The 16,906-nt window shown below is 46.5% G+C and overlaps 1 protein-coding gene across 2 annotated transcripts in view; it reads right to left on the reverse strand.

Annotated features, from left to right (window-relative positions):
* Positions 1-1,652, reverse strand: part of LOC123044647 (protein ACCELERATED CELL DEATH 6) — a 5,197-nt gene extending 3,545 nt beyond the window's left edge. The window contains exon 1 of one of the 2 annotated variants that reach the window (XM_044467449.1): positions 791-1,652. In XM_044467449.1, coding sequence (XP_044323384.1) covers positions 791-1,478 — 688 coding nt within the window. In that variant the 5' untranslated portion in view covers positions 1,479-1,652. The remainder of the gene's footprint in view (positions 1-790) is intronic. The other variant, XM_044467448.1, reaches the window with a different exon arrangement.
* Positions 1,653-16,906: the final 15,254 nt, after the last annotated feature.

Below are 16,906 nucleotides of genomic sequence, written 5' to 3' on the forward strand. Positions count from 1 at the left end.
GGCCGTGCTCCCTCCCGTGGCGGCGCCGGAGCAGCCGGACCACGAGCCTCGGCATCGGCATGGGTAGTGTGCATGGAGCAGAGAAGAGACTGGAAAAAAGGTGGAGAGAGGTGGTGGGTGCTCATGGTGGGCCAGTGGAGAGAGAGGATGACAGGTGGGTCAGGCCTCACATGCAGAGGACACTACCCGGACGAGGAGCACGCAAGATTCGTCCGCCCGTGTCCGTTTCAGACCCAAACCCAGACCAACTTTGCTCCCAGGATGGGTCGGGGCGGACCAGAAACGGACGTTTTTTTAGGATAGGGTCGCGCGTTGGGACGTCTGATCTGTCCGTTTTACCTCAAACGGACAGACCCGGACAATTTGGGGTCGTGCGGTGGAGTTGGCCTTACTCTTGACAGCTTGCTCAATGCGACCCAGATACCCCGAACCCAACATTGCTAGTTGGTACTGTTCGAATTTACTAGTTGAGTACAAGTGTGAACCTAGCCTATAACTTCTTTTTTTCTCTACTGAAATGTAAAGCAGAATCAAACAGAGCAGAACCTAACCTACACTAAAATTCAAAACAGAATCACCTGAAAGCAAATTGTTATATTAAAGAGAACCAAGAAAGAGTACCCTACCGCTTGATTTAGAAGTAATTTCTAATCTCAACTGAGCTATAGTCCAATTAAAGATTATTCCAGTCAATTACAGGTGAAGAAAATACTTCAGACAAGCATCTTGCAGAGTTGCCAATAAGGCAATAACCAACTAAATACAAGGCGATGTCTCATCAGGCACTCACCGTTACTCGTGAGGACAGCGGCGTGCAGCGCCGTGCGCCTTCCCGGGCCCGTGCACGAACACAATTTTGGCGCCTCATCTTCGTCGGCGTCGTCGTTCTTATACGACTTCACAAGAGCGCGCACCATCCCAAGTGATCCTGCGGCCGTTGCCATGTAAATCGGTGTCTCCCCCGCGCCACCGCACAGCCCCGCGAGCCCCGGGTCCGCGGCGGCCAGCGCACGCGCCGCGGCCTCGTGCCCGCCCCGCACCGCGTCGTGAAGCGCCGTCTCGCCGCGCTTGTTGGTGGCGCGGGTGAGGGCGCGCAAGGACGAGGTGGAGGGGGAGGAAGCAATGAGGAGGGCGGCGACCTTGTGGGCCCCGGCGCGAGCAGCGAGGTGGAGCGGCGTGTCCAGAGCGGCGTTGCAGGCGGCGAGGAGGCCAGAGGCGCGGCGGAGGAGGAGCGCCGCGAGTGCCGCGTGCCCGCCGGAAGCGGCCACGTGCAGGAGCGTGTTGCCTCCTGCGGTGGTAGCGGTCTCGAGGTCGGGCGCGGACGGGTCCGCGAGGAGCTCCTTCACGAGCCGCCGCTCGTCGCCGCTTCGCGCCGCGCGGAGGAGTGCGGGCCTCAGGGATGGCGCGGTTGCCAGCGGCCGAGGCGTTGCGCAGGACACGGTGGACGGCGGCGAGGTCTCTGCCTCAGGCGAGGACATCGTGTGCGCGTCGGTTGTGGGACGAGGGGGGAACGTGGGTGGTTTACTTCGCAAGATTCATGTCACTGGCGAAGTGGCGATCGGTGACTTCCTGTGCTTCAAAACAGTGAGGAGGCAAAACGAAGTCGATACCATTTTCCTATTTGTCCCCCGGTGGTTTAATTGTGTACACATGCCCCTTTTCTTCGACCGCGTTCTTCCTTTCGTTTTGCTATGTACTCCCTCAAAAAAAAAAAAAAGAAGAGAGAGAGCATTCCCTCAAAAAAAGAAGAAGAAATATGAGAGCATCTCTAGCACATCCTGTATAACGTCCTTGGGTCGCATTTTTCTGACGGCTCTACGGGACGGTCAAAACATCCGGCAACACTAGGTCCGGTAAAAACGGCCCGGCTCGTAAAATCGTTACGGGAGGCCGTAAACCGCTTGCGATTCTGGTATATATGCCGGCTCCGGGACGATTTTGGCTTCCCATCCCTCTTTCCTCCATTAACCTTCGTCGCGTTGCTTGCACTTTGGCGACAAATCGAGCGACTTTCGGTGTCGTTTTCGAGCGAATTTAGTCACCTGAGGCGAGAGGGGGGCTCGACGGCCGCGGCGGTGACCCGCCCCGCAAGCACCGCAACGACGCAAATGCTGGCATGCTTGCAACCAAGTAGAGAAGCCATGCTTTCGGTATTCGGTTCGAGGGACTATTCGTGGACAGTTTGGGGAAACGTTCATAGACGGTTCGAGGGACTCCAAATACGATCTACACCGACACGTTCATCTTCCTCTTCAACTCGGTGACGGTAACGTTCGTGATCCCAACCTGTTATGCACCTTCATATTGATCTTGGGTGTCCGTAGGCACGGATTTTTTGTGTGTTTTCTACTATGTTTCCCAACAACACATTAGGGCATCTACAATGCCAACCGCTTATACAGGCGCTTACCAGCAAAAAAACATAAAGATAGTAAAATAGAAAAAGCACCTAAGGGCCCTCGCATGCAACGGTGGACGCTTATTCTGTTGAGTAAATTAAATAGTCGAGTGCTTCCCGCAGGCAGAAAAAGGAGCAAGCGCTCAACGCAACACCTTGCATCGACGCCTTGCGCAACACCAGGATTCAACCGATTAACTGCTAATTGGCAGGGAAAATAATCCTAGCGCCTGTCCTAAGCGCCCGCATAGGACCTTATTTCCTCTGATCGATCGCATGATTCGGCAACCATCTTGACAACTAATATATGGTGTGTGGGTTTAGCATAGATCACAATGTTAACTAGGGTCAAATGCCCTCCGAGTTAGATCATCCTTTTTGCCATGATGGAAAAAGTTTCATAATTTTATCAAGAGCGGGCTGCCATTTAGACTTGGCTGACATCCCATAGAAAGTTACAAAACAAGATATTTTTATTTAAAACTAGTCAATATACAAGGTAGAGAAGCAACCACTAACTCTCTGCCTCAGTCTTCTACACAGATAAGAATAACCAAGGATTTTACATAATTGATTTGCAGACCAAAGGCCATTCAGATGATATTCATCACCTTTCTTGCAAAGTTATGGTCAATTCGAGATGGCCTGATGAACAAGATAATCTCGTTGGCATAGATATATAAACAGTTCAAAAGTGAACATCCTTGCATGAGCGAGATCAATGCATGCATCGCAATGGCAAAGATCTGTGGTGAGATGTGATCACCCTGCCTAAATATAGTGACTTGCACAACATTGTTTCCCCCAATGCCACTGCAACCACTCAGAGTGCTTGCCAAGGAGACAAAATTGCAATCCACTTCACCCATCTTCCAGAGAAACATTTTTCATGGAGAATCTCAAAGAGGAAAACAAAGAAAGGAATTCAAATGCACGGGAGATGTCTAGTTTGAGAATCACATGTTTAGCTTTTCCTCTGATGAATCTTGTGCAAATTGCCAAACCAGAGTGAAGTTCTCATGAAGATTTCACCCCTTAATAAAAGTTGATGAGTTTGCACTAACAAATCACCATCCGGGGCCTAAGCCTAACTAATGGTAGTTTAGAGACAAGCCTTGGAAAGGTATGCACTAAGTTGATTGGCCTATACCCTCCCACCCCCACCACGTTAGGATTTTCAGGTATCAACACTACTTCAGGATGCTACTAATGCGACACTACGATCAGAGACCCTTTGACGAAACTGTGTTTGATGCATTAATCGCAGACGGTGATGCAAAATAACCGTCAAAAAAGATGCAAAACATTTGCGATGGCGGATACATTAAACATGGTTCAGATTTTAGTTGCGTGTGCGATGCGGGGCATACAGTTCAGTTCAATGAACTGTTTGTGATGAGGCAGAACAAAAGAAACGGGCATCCAGATGAAGGCGTGTGCGATATACGGCATACAATTCACTCGGATAAACTGTTTGTGATGAGGCGGAACAACAGAAACGGGCAGCCAGATGAAGGCATGTGCGATCTACGGCATACAGTTCACTCGGATGAACTGTTTGCGTTGAGCCAAGAGAACAGAAACGGTTCAAGTTAACAAGATGTGCGTGATACGCGACAAACAGGTCTGTAATCAGAAACATGTGGGAAGACCGACCACAACACAGACGATTCCTGTTAACAAGCCGTGTGTGTTGTGAGCAAACGATTGCTGGTATACAATTGTTAGTGATTGATGAAATCATCACCGACGGGTTCCATTGTTTAGTCCACGTGCGATGTGATTTGCTCTGTCTACAGAGCCTCAACATATATACTTAAAAAGACAACATTACAAAACCAAATTAAGCATACAATTACACACGTGACTACACACATAATATTTCCACACACCAAAGTAAGCAATTACATGCATACTAAACTAGGAGAAACGAGCATCTAATCATCTACTTATTGTTGCGATGACGCTTGCCATTGCTCTGCTCCCAGCTGGATCCCTGGCCATTTTGGGGAAGGAGGCACTTCCTCATGTCAACGATCCGCTTGTACATGGCGTAGCTCGTGTACACCTCCTTGGCTGCGTACACGATGTGAGCTTTGTCGAGTTTCTCCATCCAGGCCGAGTGCCATGCACGCTTGTCCTTGTTACAGGAATCCTTCATGTCTCTGTAGTAGGGGTCGATGATGGCCTCGGCAAGGTGAACCAGTGAGTATTTCTCATGCTCCTTGCTGCCCCAGATCTTGTATTGGCCCTGGATGTCGACAAGATTTTGGCAGGCGATGCCCGAATTCTTGAGCACGTTTACATCATTGGTGATGTCCACCGTAGTGAACACGTAGTGGGGGTTGTTGACAAACTTGGCGAAACGCTCGCAAGGCCTTGTGGCCAGGCAGTAGTGGTAGATGAGGACATGGTTGCGCACACACATCTAGGCAACGACGACCTTGGGACGAGACCCGACACGAGCGTGGGTGTACTCGAGGTCGAACCCGACCACCTTGTACTTCTCCTCGGCAAGCAACAACTCCATGATGTGGATGGAGTGCTCCACCCAGACCGGGTTGTTGGTGTACACCACCGAGAGCTCCGTGAACCTTCTGTGGGTGTCCACCACGGCATGCATGGTGAACTGCTGCTCGTCGACAGCAGCCGCTCGGAGCGCCATTGGAGCCGCACAGGATACCCCTCTAAGAATTTGTCATGGTGGGTGTGCTTCTTGCAATGGTGGGGCACGATCAAATGGTTGAATGTTGAAGAGATACAAGGGTTAAATGGTCGTTGTAATAAATGGGGGTCGGCCTATAATCGTCACGTCTTGTCACGACATTCATAGCGGAGGATTCCAGTGCACGCCTGACAACACGGCACCGCACGCGTTTTGTTGGACCACACGTGGGCTCGAAGAGGTGCCAAATGTATCGTCGTTGAGCCTGTTCCTGCGCTATCGCGCAGTTTACCGCGCAAGCTTCCCACCCGGCTAGTTTGGCCACGCGTCGGCTAGAAGAGGGGAAAATTGTGGGCGTTTATTGGCAAAAAGCTTTGTAAAAACGAAGTGTGTGGAATGACTTCGGTCATAATTTTACCCCTGGGTGATGAGGTCAAAGCTACACAGAAGGGTGATGATGGACACTCGAGTGCGATAATTAATTCTGCGCTCTACAGGGCACATGGTTGAAGAAACCAACTATGTGCAATAATGTTGAAGATCGCAGTCGATTTCGCTATACATATCGTGTGCTATGAGATCGACAAGGTAAATAGATTCCAGAATGGTTAATAAAAATCTAAGTCCATTGCATATTAAGGTCAAAATAGTGCTACAATATACGAGTCTCATACGATGCCATTTCAACATTGTACCACAAAAGCTCAAAATATTACAAGGTCCAAATTCCAGAGTTATATGGCTCAAATTCAAAGATTACAAGGTTCAAAATGATATTAGAAATGAAATTCAGCTCATCAGCTGCAAACGCTCACGCTGATCCGCTGAACATGGATATCAGAGAGGTTCAAACTAATATTACCACTTTTAAGTCTGGTTTCGAAACCTCATAATTTTCACAAAGGGGTCAGCCACTAAGAAGTCATGTATGGGGTTGACACGATGACTTCCGGTTACTCTGTCATCTGAAGTTCCAAAATGAAATTCAGAATTTTTGGAGCCTATTCCATTTTGCCACAGCCGCTGACGCTGATCAACAGACCATTCATTTTTGCGAAATAAATGTAGGGCAAACCTCATTACCTTCAGCACCCTTGCTCTGACAACAAAGAACCTAACGAATATAATCTCCGGTAAGGTCTCTCGGTAGGAGTTCAAAGTAATTTCTGAGAGATGCAGATCTAGGCATTCGACGTGATTGTTATATTTTATCACATTATCCACCACCGGCCTAATCTTATCCGCAAAAGAAGAAAACATGTTAGTGCCTACATGTAGTTTTGAACACTACTACATGCCTGTTTGGTTTGCAGGATTTGTAAAATGCACTAACATGCCATCTTCGATCCGACATGATTAACATGGGCATTTGATTACATTCTAGAAAAATGTCACTGTAAACTTGGAAAAATGTGTCAGAAATTGAACTCCCTTATGGTTAACATTTAACAGGAAAGGAACATCACCTCGATATATAGCTTCTCCAGGCATGGAAAGCATCTCAGGAAACTGACAACTTGCTCTAGGTTGGGGCCGATAGATTCTAGTGCCAAGACCTTCACTGTGCATAATTTTGGGGTGAAGCTTGTTGGAATCATTTTCTGGATGACAGACGAACATACATCTTCAAAATTAGAAATAATATTAATTTCTAGAAGGTGAGGTAAAAGGCGGCTGTTGTATACCTGAACGGGTGTGGATCCAATAACAAGTTCAGAGTATTTGTCAGACGAGTAGCCCACCACTGCCAATTTCGGCGCAGAAATGACATTGATTCTTGTTGGACCTTCTTGATCAACTACAAGTAATCTCAAGTGAAGGTGTGTCCTGAATGACTATACCATGGTACAGATCTTGTGATGTCTTCTTGCTGCACTAGCAATACACATAAATAGTCCGGAGAGTCATGGAGGTTATGTGGAAGCTACTTAGCCCATTGATCACCTGAAGACGAAGGTACTCGAGTGCAGTACAGCCACGGAGCAGGCACTCCATGTCACCATTTGGGAGGCAGACGACGATGAGCTTGAGGTGCTTCAGTCGTGGTAGAATAAGAGCGGGCGTGTCATTAAGGGGGATGGCAGTTCCTGAATTTGGTGACGCACAATGTGGGCCCGAGGCGGAGCATGGACGTTGGCAGCGAGCGCATATGCCCATCATCAAAAGTGAACTCCTCGAGCTGATCTAGGGCGGGGGATCGGAACCAGTCATCAAGCTTGGCTCGGTCCTTGCCATTGGAATGGAACTTGCCCATTCTAAGGCCTCTGGTTGGGCCAGGGTGACTGCCGAGGATCTTAGAGAACGCATCCAAGCTTTTGCGACAGCCATTGCAGAGCTCGTGTGTGTCGATGAGGTCAAGAGGGGTGGATTTCCATAGGGGGTGCCACCGTCGGGAAAGGACGGTTGTCCGTGCCCCATATTTGATTGGGAGGAGGGAGATGATGACTGTCAACATATCATCGGGGAGGCTGTTGATGAAGTCTAGGCCTGCTGGAGTCGCTTGCGGTTCTAGCTTGCCCCGCCTCCGCTTGTTGGCAACTCTTTTCTCCACCTCCGGAGTCTCCTAGTCAGCGGCACTTTCTGATAGAAGTGGGAGTAGAGGGAATATTTAGTTAAAACAGGGCAATAGAAAAGTGTATTGGTAACTAGAAGTTAGTAGGTAGGAATATAGTAAGAAAATGGAATAACAATTGGTTGCTTAAATACTACACAATTCATTTGATATTTCTGGGTAAGTCAACATGCAGATACTTGAAAATAAAACTTACTTCGAACAAAGTCTGGACGGATGGTATCGTCGGGGAAGTTAGCATATATCTCATGAACATGCTCTTTTATGTGCAGTGCAATTTTAGTGCCAGCTTTTAGTACATAGAACTTAGAAATTTCTTTCCAAAGGCCAGTGCCAAAATAGGAGTCACCATGTTCATCAAGCCTTACAGTAGAAACGATTGTAAATCCATGGTTTGTGTTCAGTATGGCATCCCTGCAGTCTTGATTTATGTAAAGGGAAAGATTGTGCACTACAGATTCTGTTGCATAGCAAGGGATGTGCTGCAGAAAATGGTAGGATTGTTAAACAAAATATGGTAACATGCAAATATGAGCCCAAATTGAAAGAACTGTACAACAATTGAAATCAAAGGACAAAAATCTATAATTAAACAGATAGGGTAAACATGATGTCATGGAAATATGAGAGTAATCAAAATAACAATACATCATTAATTTGCCTAATATAGAAAGAAGAGGAAAAAAATCCCCTTTGACATATATGGTGCATGTGGCACATTTTATCCAAATGTAGCAACATTTAGCATATGTTCAGGAAAGTAGGCCATGCCAACCAATTTAGGGTGAGATTGAACATACCGCACACATCCTCAAGTCATCTGGTACGGTGAGATGGAACTCCATGGATGTCTGGCGGAGGTCACAAAGTCCTGATGTGTTTGCGCACTGTACACTCTATGAATGAAAGAAAACCCTCAAATCATCTCGAATAAAAATGAATTCACGGCGATTTCAGCCGGGTGATTAAAGGAGGCAGATGAACTGGGATAAGAGATGAGATAATATCTCATTAAATTAGTTACCTTGTTGTCCATGAGAAAAAACCCTCAGTGTTGGGGATATAACTACTGAGTATAAACCGCCCAGGTGGGGCCGGGTTATACTTGTAACGAGTCATCCATATTGAAGCCCATGAAGACAAGGAGTGTGGCACTTTACTGAAGAAACTTAGAGGCCCAGGGCCCAAAGGCGGATTAGGGCCCGTAGACATAAACCGACATACATTGTGTAACTTGTGTTGTAAGATAGGAAAGGGTAGAAACTGAGCCGGATATGTGTATAAGCCGGCCGGGATTCTGTAAACCGCTGGGCGTCACCCTGTGTATATAAAGGGACAACCCGGCGGCGGTTAAGGGACAAGAAACAACAACTCAAGAGCCAGGTAAAGCGGATTTGCTCCCTGATCGTCAAGACCCCATCAATTCCACCACAACTGGATCGTAGGCTTTTACCTTCACCGCAAGGGGCCGAACCAGTATAATTTCCCCGTGTCCTTTGTCCGGTTTAACCCCTTTAAGCTAATCTCTTTGCGATGGCTCCACGACTAAGTCCTCGCACTAGGACATCTGACGTGATAATTCCACGATAGTTTGCGCCCACCATGGGGCTATCGCGCGATGGTTTCGAGTTCTTAAAGGGCAATTTCAAAGGACTCAAGGGATACTCAGTGGGCCGGATGACCAAGAGTCATCACGGCAAGCTCTACATCGATGACACAGGCTGGGGCCCCGATGCCGGCTCAATCGAGTACGGGTACCGGGTCCCCTTCGGAGGAATTCATGTCTTCATTAGCAAGATCGGCGAACCGGGCCCTAAGCCGGACATCTGCGCCGACCTCCACTACAAAAAAAAACACTTCCGTGATGATACGTGTTTGTCACAGTAGGTCGCGTTTTTTGTCATGCATGTACATCCATGATGATTTTATGACAGAATCAAGATAGTCATACCTGTGCTGTCGTAGAAGTGTTCCATGACATTACCAAAATTATCATCACGGAAGTGTCCACTTCCATGACGATAAATCGCGCATCACAGAAGTGCTTTCGTCAAGGGTGACCGACACATGGCATCCACCATAACGGAACGCCATTAAGCTATCGGGTCAGGTTTTGGATCCGATAACCCGTTAACAGCCCCGACCAATGGGGATTTTCCACATATAAAATCATCATTGGCTGCAGGAAACACGTGTCGACTCACCGTTGGGACAGATGTCATTCACTCATTGGACCGAAGGCGCCTATGATACAACGACACGTGGCACGGCCCAATAGAGGCCCATTCTTGTGAAAAAGCCGGCCCGTTTGACTTGGTCAAAAGGTGGCGGGCCGGCCCACGGAAAGCCTGTTAACGGCCTGTTCGCATATAGCCCATTTATAGCCCGCTAACCCAAGGCCTGTTACGCCCTATCCGAATTAGGCCCAGTAGTGTCATCTGGGCCACCCAATATGATTCCAGCGTGTTTTCACTTCTGGCCCATGTATGGCCCATGACGTCTTTCGGCCCATATGAGGCCCTATGTAACTCTTGGCCTATTAACGGCCCGTGGTGAAACTCGCCCGTAATGAACAGTGTATCACTTTACACCCATTAACGGCCCGTGGTGAAACTGGCCCGTAATGAACAGTGTATCACTTTATACCCATTAACGGCCCGTTATTCCGTTGGGCCGTTTCCAGCCCATGTTATCTTTCGGCCTTCTCAGAGCCCATTTATTCTTGGGCTCATTTCCAGCATTCGTTTACTTATCGCCCGTTACTGTCATTTTCTGCTTGTGGGCCAAATTCAGCCCGTGGTTACAGTCGGCCCGTTTGTGGTCCGTTAATACATTGGGCCGTTTTCATAGCGTCATCAAATACGGCCTATTAACGATGGCCCGTTATGGTCGGCCCATGAACAGATGATTCCAACTCTAGCCCGTTTACGGCCATAATGCGGCCTGTTATTGGCCCATGTTTGGCCAATCGATCATACGACCCGTATAAGGCCCATTGATGACACGGCCCGTAGAAGGCCCATTGTTTCTACGGCCCGTAGAAGGCCCATTGTTTCTACGGCCCGTAGAAGGCCTACTGTTTCTACGACCCATAGAAGGCCCACTGTTTCTACGGCCCGTAGGAGGCCCAGTGTCACTATAGTAAATATTAGCCCATGGTTATTGTGGCCTAGTTTTAAAAAATAGGTTATTGCAGCCACTAGCAAACCGCAGAAAAAGAACTGCAATGACTACAAGCAAACAAATAAACAAGACAACAAGGAAATAAATAAGCAAGCAACTTACGCTAGGCTATCACGGCTGTCACACATATTACATCCACTGGGCATCAAAGTTTGCCACCAGTGCAAATAAACGCGCTGACAAAAGAATATACAAAACAGAGAGCACTTCAGAAGGCACTAGGCCTGGCCAGGTCGGGCCCCCCAAACAGCTGAAGAAGCTGAGTAGACCTCAGTTGTGTCAACGATAGATGCATCAACACTAGATTTAAGGCATGATGGTGCGCACGACGGTCCTCTGGCATCTTCATTGCATCTTTGACTTCAAGTCGGAGCTGAGCTGAAGCAAACCTTTCCACTTTAAGTTGAGATTGAATAAGTTGAACTGATTGAGGCAGCGACTGCACAGAGGTTGTCTCACACCTGCTGGTGAGTAGCTTCAACTCACTGTCTTCATCAAGACAGGACCTTGGGGTCATCTCGCCGTCATGGTTTGGCTCACTATCTTCCCTAAAGTTCTGCTTGGCGTAAGAGATACGACTCTGAAAGAGAAACAAGGAGACATGTAACAGGTTTCACAATTATATAAGCAAATAAATGGATCTGTTCTGCATAAGTAACATGTTTTTACAACTACAATTTGAAACTGGTAGTTGTTGCAAACATCCAATCAGATGTAAACAGCAAAGCAAACAACAGTGGAGGAAATGATGCCTATCCAAATCTATACTAGAACAAAGTTTGAAGGCTTAAGAAGGATGAACTTACATTACATGTTAACACGGGCTGGACAAAGCCCTTCTCCATGTTGATGGAAGGATAATTCAATAAATTCCCCAAAGAAAATTCTTTATAAGCGTTGCCATTATTCTACATTTTGCAAAGAGTAAATATAGATCAAATAATATTGGAAGAAACAGAGGATAATGAAGTTCAGGTGTAGACTGATGATACATAATCAAATAGCAATTAATTAAGTACAACGTTACAAGGCAAAAGGGAGAGAGGTACTGACAAGAGCAATGCAGAGCCCATTATTGTTTTGAGATCGTATGATCCTTTGAGCAAGGAGATTCATCTGAAATTAGTTTTCATACAAGATAGAAGGTAAGGCACAAGATGAAATTTAGGAGTTCAAATTTTGAATTGATATCATAGACAGTACCTGACGCTGGGCTCCCAGCAGTTCTAATACGGGTTTGGCCACTAGAGTAGGGGTAAAGTGTGGTATAGTTGGGCCTGTGTTTTCTATGGATGCTGATCTATCTGATTTAACAGGTATCACTACCTTTTCCAAATACCTAGTTTGTACTCCTTGAGGATCTGCACTCACCCTCTTCCTTTTGGACATCTATTACGGAAGAACAACATTTGACTAGAAAAACATAGTGTGACGACACATGGAATAGGTACAGAAAATGGATAGGTATGGCATATACTCATATATGATGCTTAAACTAAGCAGATGGTGTAACAAAGTAGAAGTAATGCAAGAGGTCAGATGCAAAATATGTGCGACCAATACAACTTTGCAAAGTTAGAGCAAGCACCTTGATGGGTGAATAAGATAGGCCATCCTCCACCATGCCAAGTTTGTTAGCCAGTGGATCGTTCCACAATATTCCTCTCATGCTCCCATTCTCATATTCATTTTGATAATGTTCAATATCTGACATGCATGAAAACATAAAAACAAGTGAGATTTTCTTTGTAATGCAGAAGTGATTCTAATCCAATACTGCCTCCCTGTAAACCCCTTTGTGCTATCTCTGCAATTCTTTTAAAAGATGCCATGCATGCTATAATTTGTTGTGTGCATTAATATAATGTGGCCTACTACTCAAAATATGAGAGCTCCAAAAGTAATGACACTTCGCAGATGATAGCTTCAACATATAGTAAAGAAGAACAAGTCGACTTGACCTGACAGATTCAAAATATACTAAGGGAGAACAACTCGACCTGACCAGTCAACCGCAAGAGAAGAGTATCATCTTAAAGAAGATTGAATATATTACAAGTCTTTCAATACAATGTCGGTTGGCCACCCATGATGGACCAGAGCGCACAGAGAAATACTATTCTTTCCGGTCTCTCCATATGTGGCTCACATGCATTTCGAAACTAAAGTAGGAACATTTAGCTAATCAGTTAAACATCTCTCAGTTTTACTAATATCAGCAATAATATCAGATATGAATTTGTACAACTAAGCTTGTTTAGCTCGATGGGTGGAGCAGTGCTATTAAGACACGAACCACGTAGGCTGATTGTGGTCATCATAAAATGGGGAAAACATAAGCATGATGAGTACAGTGTGGACCGTGGCAGTGGGATGGCAGATCTGAAGCTGCAAACCGTGCAAAGGGTAGTTAGCAACCGATGTTTGCTTTGAAATAACAACTAAGATTTGGTATGGACAAGAAAGTACGGTCAACAAGTGACAAAGAAATGCAATTATGCTGTCTCTCTATATGTCGCGACATGCATTTGGAAACTCAAGTGGGACCTTTAGCTAACCAATTAAATGTGTCGGTTAACTAATATCAGTATCATATCACAATCATATTTGAAAAACTAAGCTTTCGAATTCTGAGTGTTGTTTGTTTAGCTTGAAGGGTGGAGTAATGCTAGTACGACAGAAAGCACCTACGCAGATCATAGTAGAGTAGATAAAAGGGGAAAACCCTAAGCATCAAGAGAAAAATCAGGAAAGTGGAACTAGCTGGACCAGTGGGTGGCGCACATACTTTTCGAAACGAATATAGGAACATTAGGTGACCAATTAAACATTCTCTGTTTTAGTGATATGAGCATCATATCGGATTTGTATTTCAACACGTAAGCTTCGGGTTGAGGTCTTGAGGAGCAGTGGTAGCACGACACGAAGCACCTACAATGATGGTAGAATATAAAGGGGGGAAACCATAAGCTTTACGAGTATAGTGCCCGTGCCATGGCGGATCTGAAGGTGCAAACCGGACAAAGCTACTTCGCAACCAATGTTTGCTTTCAACTAGCCACTACGATTTGGTACGGACAAGAAAAGTACAATAAACAAATTACGATCTATTTTCTGGGTGAGATCAATAACTTAAGAACATATGGAAGAGTACCACCTCTCTTGCGACGCCGTGTAGGCCTATGCTGATACGTTGAGGGTGCTGCAGGTGCGATGGCTGTCAGCGGCGGGGAAGAAGACTTTAGACGGCAGACGGCCGGGTCAGGGGATATATCCTGTTGCCGTGGACAAGGCGGTCGTAGGAGCGGCAACGGCAAGGTGGACGACGGCGCCGATGAAGCGAGAGGAGGCGATGAAAGGATCCTGGTCCAGCGCCATGGATGAGAGACGTCCATCTCTTGCAGTGGACAACGGGGTAGGGGTAGCTGTCGGTGTCAAAACCGACGGATCTCGGGTAGGGGGTCCCGATCTGTGCGTCTCAGGCTGATGGTAAGAGGAAGCAAGGGACACAATGTTTACCCAGGTTCAGGCCCTCTCGATGGAGGTAAAACCCTACTTCCTGCTTGATTAATATTGAGGATATGAGTAGTACAAGAGTAGATCTACCACGAGATCACAGAGGCTAAACCCTAGAAGCTAGCCTATGATGTTTATGATTGTGATCGTGATCGGCCTTCTAAGGACAAACCTCTCCGGTTTATATAGACACCGGAGAGGGCTAGGGTTTACACGGAGTTGGTTACAAGGAAGGAAACATAATATCCGGATCGCCAAGCTTGTCTTCCACGCAAAGGAGAGTCCCATATGGACATGGGACGGAGTCTTGAGTCTTGTATCTTCACGCTCCAACAGTCCGGCCAAAGTATATAGTCCAGTTGTCCGGATACCCCCTAATCCAGGACTCCCTCAGTAGCCCCTGAACCAGGCTTCAATGACGATGAGTCCGGCGCGCAGTCTTGTCTTCGGCATTGCAAGGCGGGTTCCATCTCCGAATACTCCAAAGTACCTGTTGCAACAAATAGTGTCCAACTTCCCATCAACATTGTACTCCTCGGCTTCTGTGCCTTAATAATGGCCATCTCCACGTGTCAAGCAAATGCGAGGAGCCGAGGCATTTTTGCATTTGCCACCCTCGATCCTTCGGGTTAACCGTCTATTTGAAGAGACGGGGATTCTCAGATCCAAACCTCACTCTCCCCCCCTCGAGCAAGCATCCAACAGAGCGCTCCGGAAAAACCATTCCAACATGGTCGGTCATCGTAGCTCTTCTTCTTGCTCTCCTCGCCCCAAGCCGGGGGACTGGTAAGAGTGTTCAGTTCCTTATAGCCGTTTGATAGAGTTACAAACCCAAGGGTTTCTCCCACCGACGTTCATGGTCCCCGTCCGAGCTGGAATAGCCACCTATAACGGCGGGGAGCAAGCGGAGGGATCTCCTAATCCATCTCCAGAGGAGCGAATATGCCTCATCCCGCATCTGCTAAGGGGCGTCGGGTTTCCTATCCACCCGTTTCTTCGTGGGCTCCTGGAGTTCTACGGCCTCTAGTTGCACAACTTCACCCCTGCTTCTGTGCTACATATAGCAGGATACGTTGCCCTTTGTGAGTTATTTCTGGGCTGCGAGGCTCACCTCGGGTTATGGAAGAAGTTGTTCTGCCTCGTCCCTCGCAACCAGGGAGAATCCCTATGTCAAGTGGGCGGAGCCGAAGTATGGCGCATTGCCGAGACCGGTTACCTATCCGGCACTCCCAAGAAGGCACCAGAAAACTAGCCTTCGGAATGGTTTTACGTTGATGACGTTCCCCTTCCGGATCCAGTCCGGACAGGTCTCCCCAAGTTCAGTAACGCCCCGCTGATAATCCCCAAGTGCATGGAATCATCGTAGAAATTCCCAAAGGTGGAAGTGATAAGTATGGAGTGTCGAACCCACAAGGAGCTAAAGGTAAGATCAATATTCTCTCAAGCCCTATCTGCCATTGATACGACTCTACGTGCACCCGTTTGCTTCCAACTAGAAACAAGAAATAAAACCGTGTTGTGGGTATAAAGAGGATAACTTTATATGATATCGGAGAGCTAAAATATAAAAGTAGGTGCGGTTATCATAAAGTTAGAATATATTACTAAGTAATATAAATAGCGAGTGTGGAATAATGGTGGATCGATGTGCGGAATTGTCCTAAGCAATTGTTAACAAGATCGATAGTCGTCATTGCAATTTCATATGAGGGAGAGGCATAAACTAACATACTTTTCCTACTTGGATCATATGCACTTATGATTGGAACTCTAGCAAGCGTCTGCAACTACTAAAGATCATTAAGGTAAAACCCAACCATAGCATTAAAGCATCAAGTCCCCTTTTATCCCATACGCAAGAACTCCCTTACTCGGGTTTGTATTTCAGTCACTCACGCAACCCACTATAAGTGAATCATGCACGTATTGCAACACCCTACAGCGGGAATCCCTCACGCTTGCGCGACACGGAGTAGGACATCACCAAAATAAAACATACAACTCGTACCAATCTAGATCACCAATCAACCCAAGGACAAAATATATCTACTCAGGACATCATAGGATGGCAACATGATGACCCACAAGTGTAGGGGATCTATCGTAGTCCTTTCGATAAGTAAGAGTGTCGAACCCAACGAGGAGCAGAAGGAAATGATAAGTGGTTTTCAGTAAGGTTTTCTCTGCGAGCACTGAAATAGTAGGTGATACATAGTTTTGTGATAAGATAAATAGTAATGAGCAAAAAGTAAATAAATTAAATAAAGTGCAGCAAGGTGGCCCAATCCTTTATGTAGCAAAGGATAAGCCTGGACAAATTCTAATAATGAAGAAGGAGCTCCCGAGGACACATTGGGAATTATCGTCAAGCTAGTTTTCATCACGTTCATAAGATTCGGGTTCGGTACTTTGATAATTTGATATGTGGGTGGACCGGCACTTGGGTACTGCCCTAACTTGGACAAGCATCCCACTTATGATTAACCCCTATTGCAAGCATACGCAACTACAAAAGAAGGTATTAAGGTAAACCTAACCACATCATTAAGCATATGGATCCATATCAACCCCT

The sequence above is a fragment of the Triticum aestivum genome, chromosome 2B (genome assembly GCF_018294505.1).
Source record: "Triticum aestivum cultivar Chinese Spring chromosome 2B, IWGSC CS RefSeq v2.1, whole genome shotgun sequence".
NCBI lineage: Eukaryota > Viridiplantae > Streptophyta > Magnoliopsida > Poales > Poaceae > Triticum > Triticum aestivum.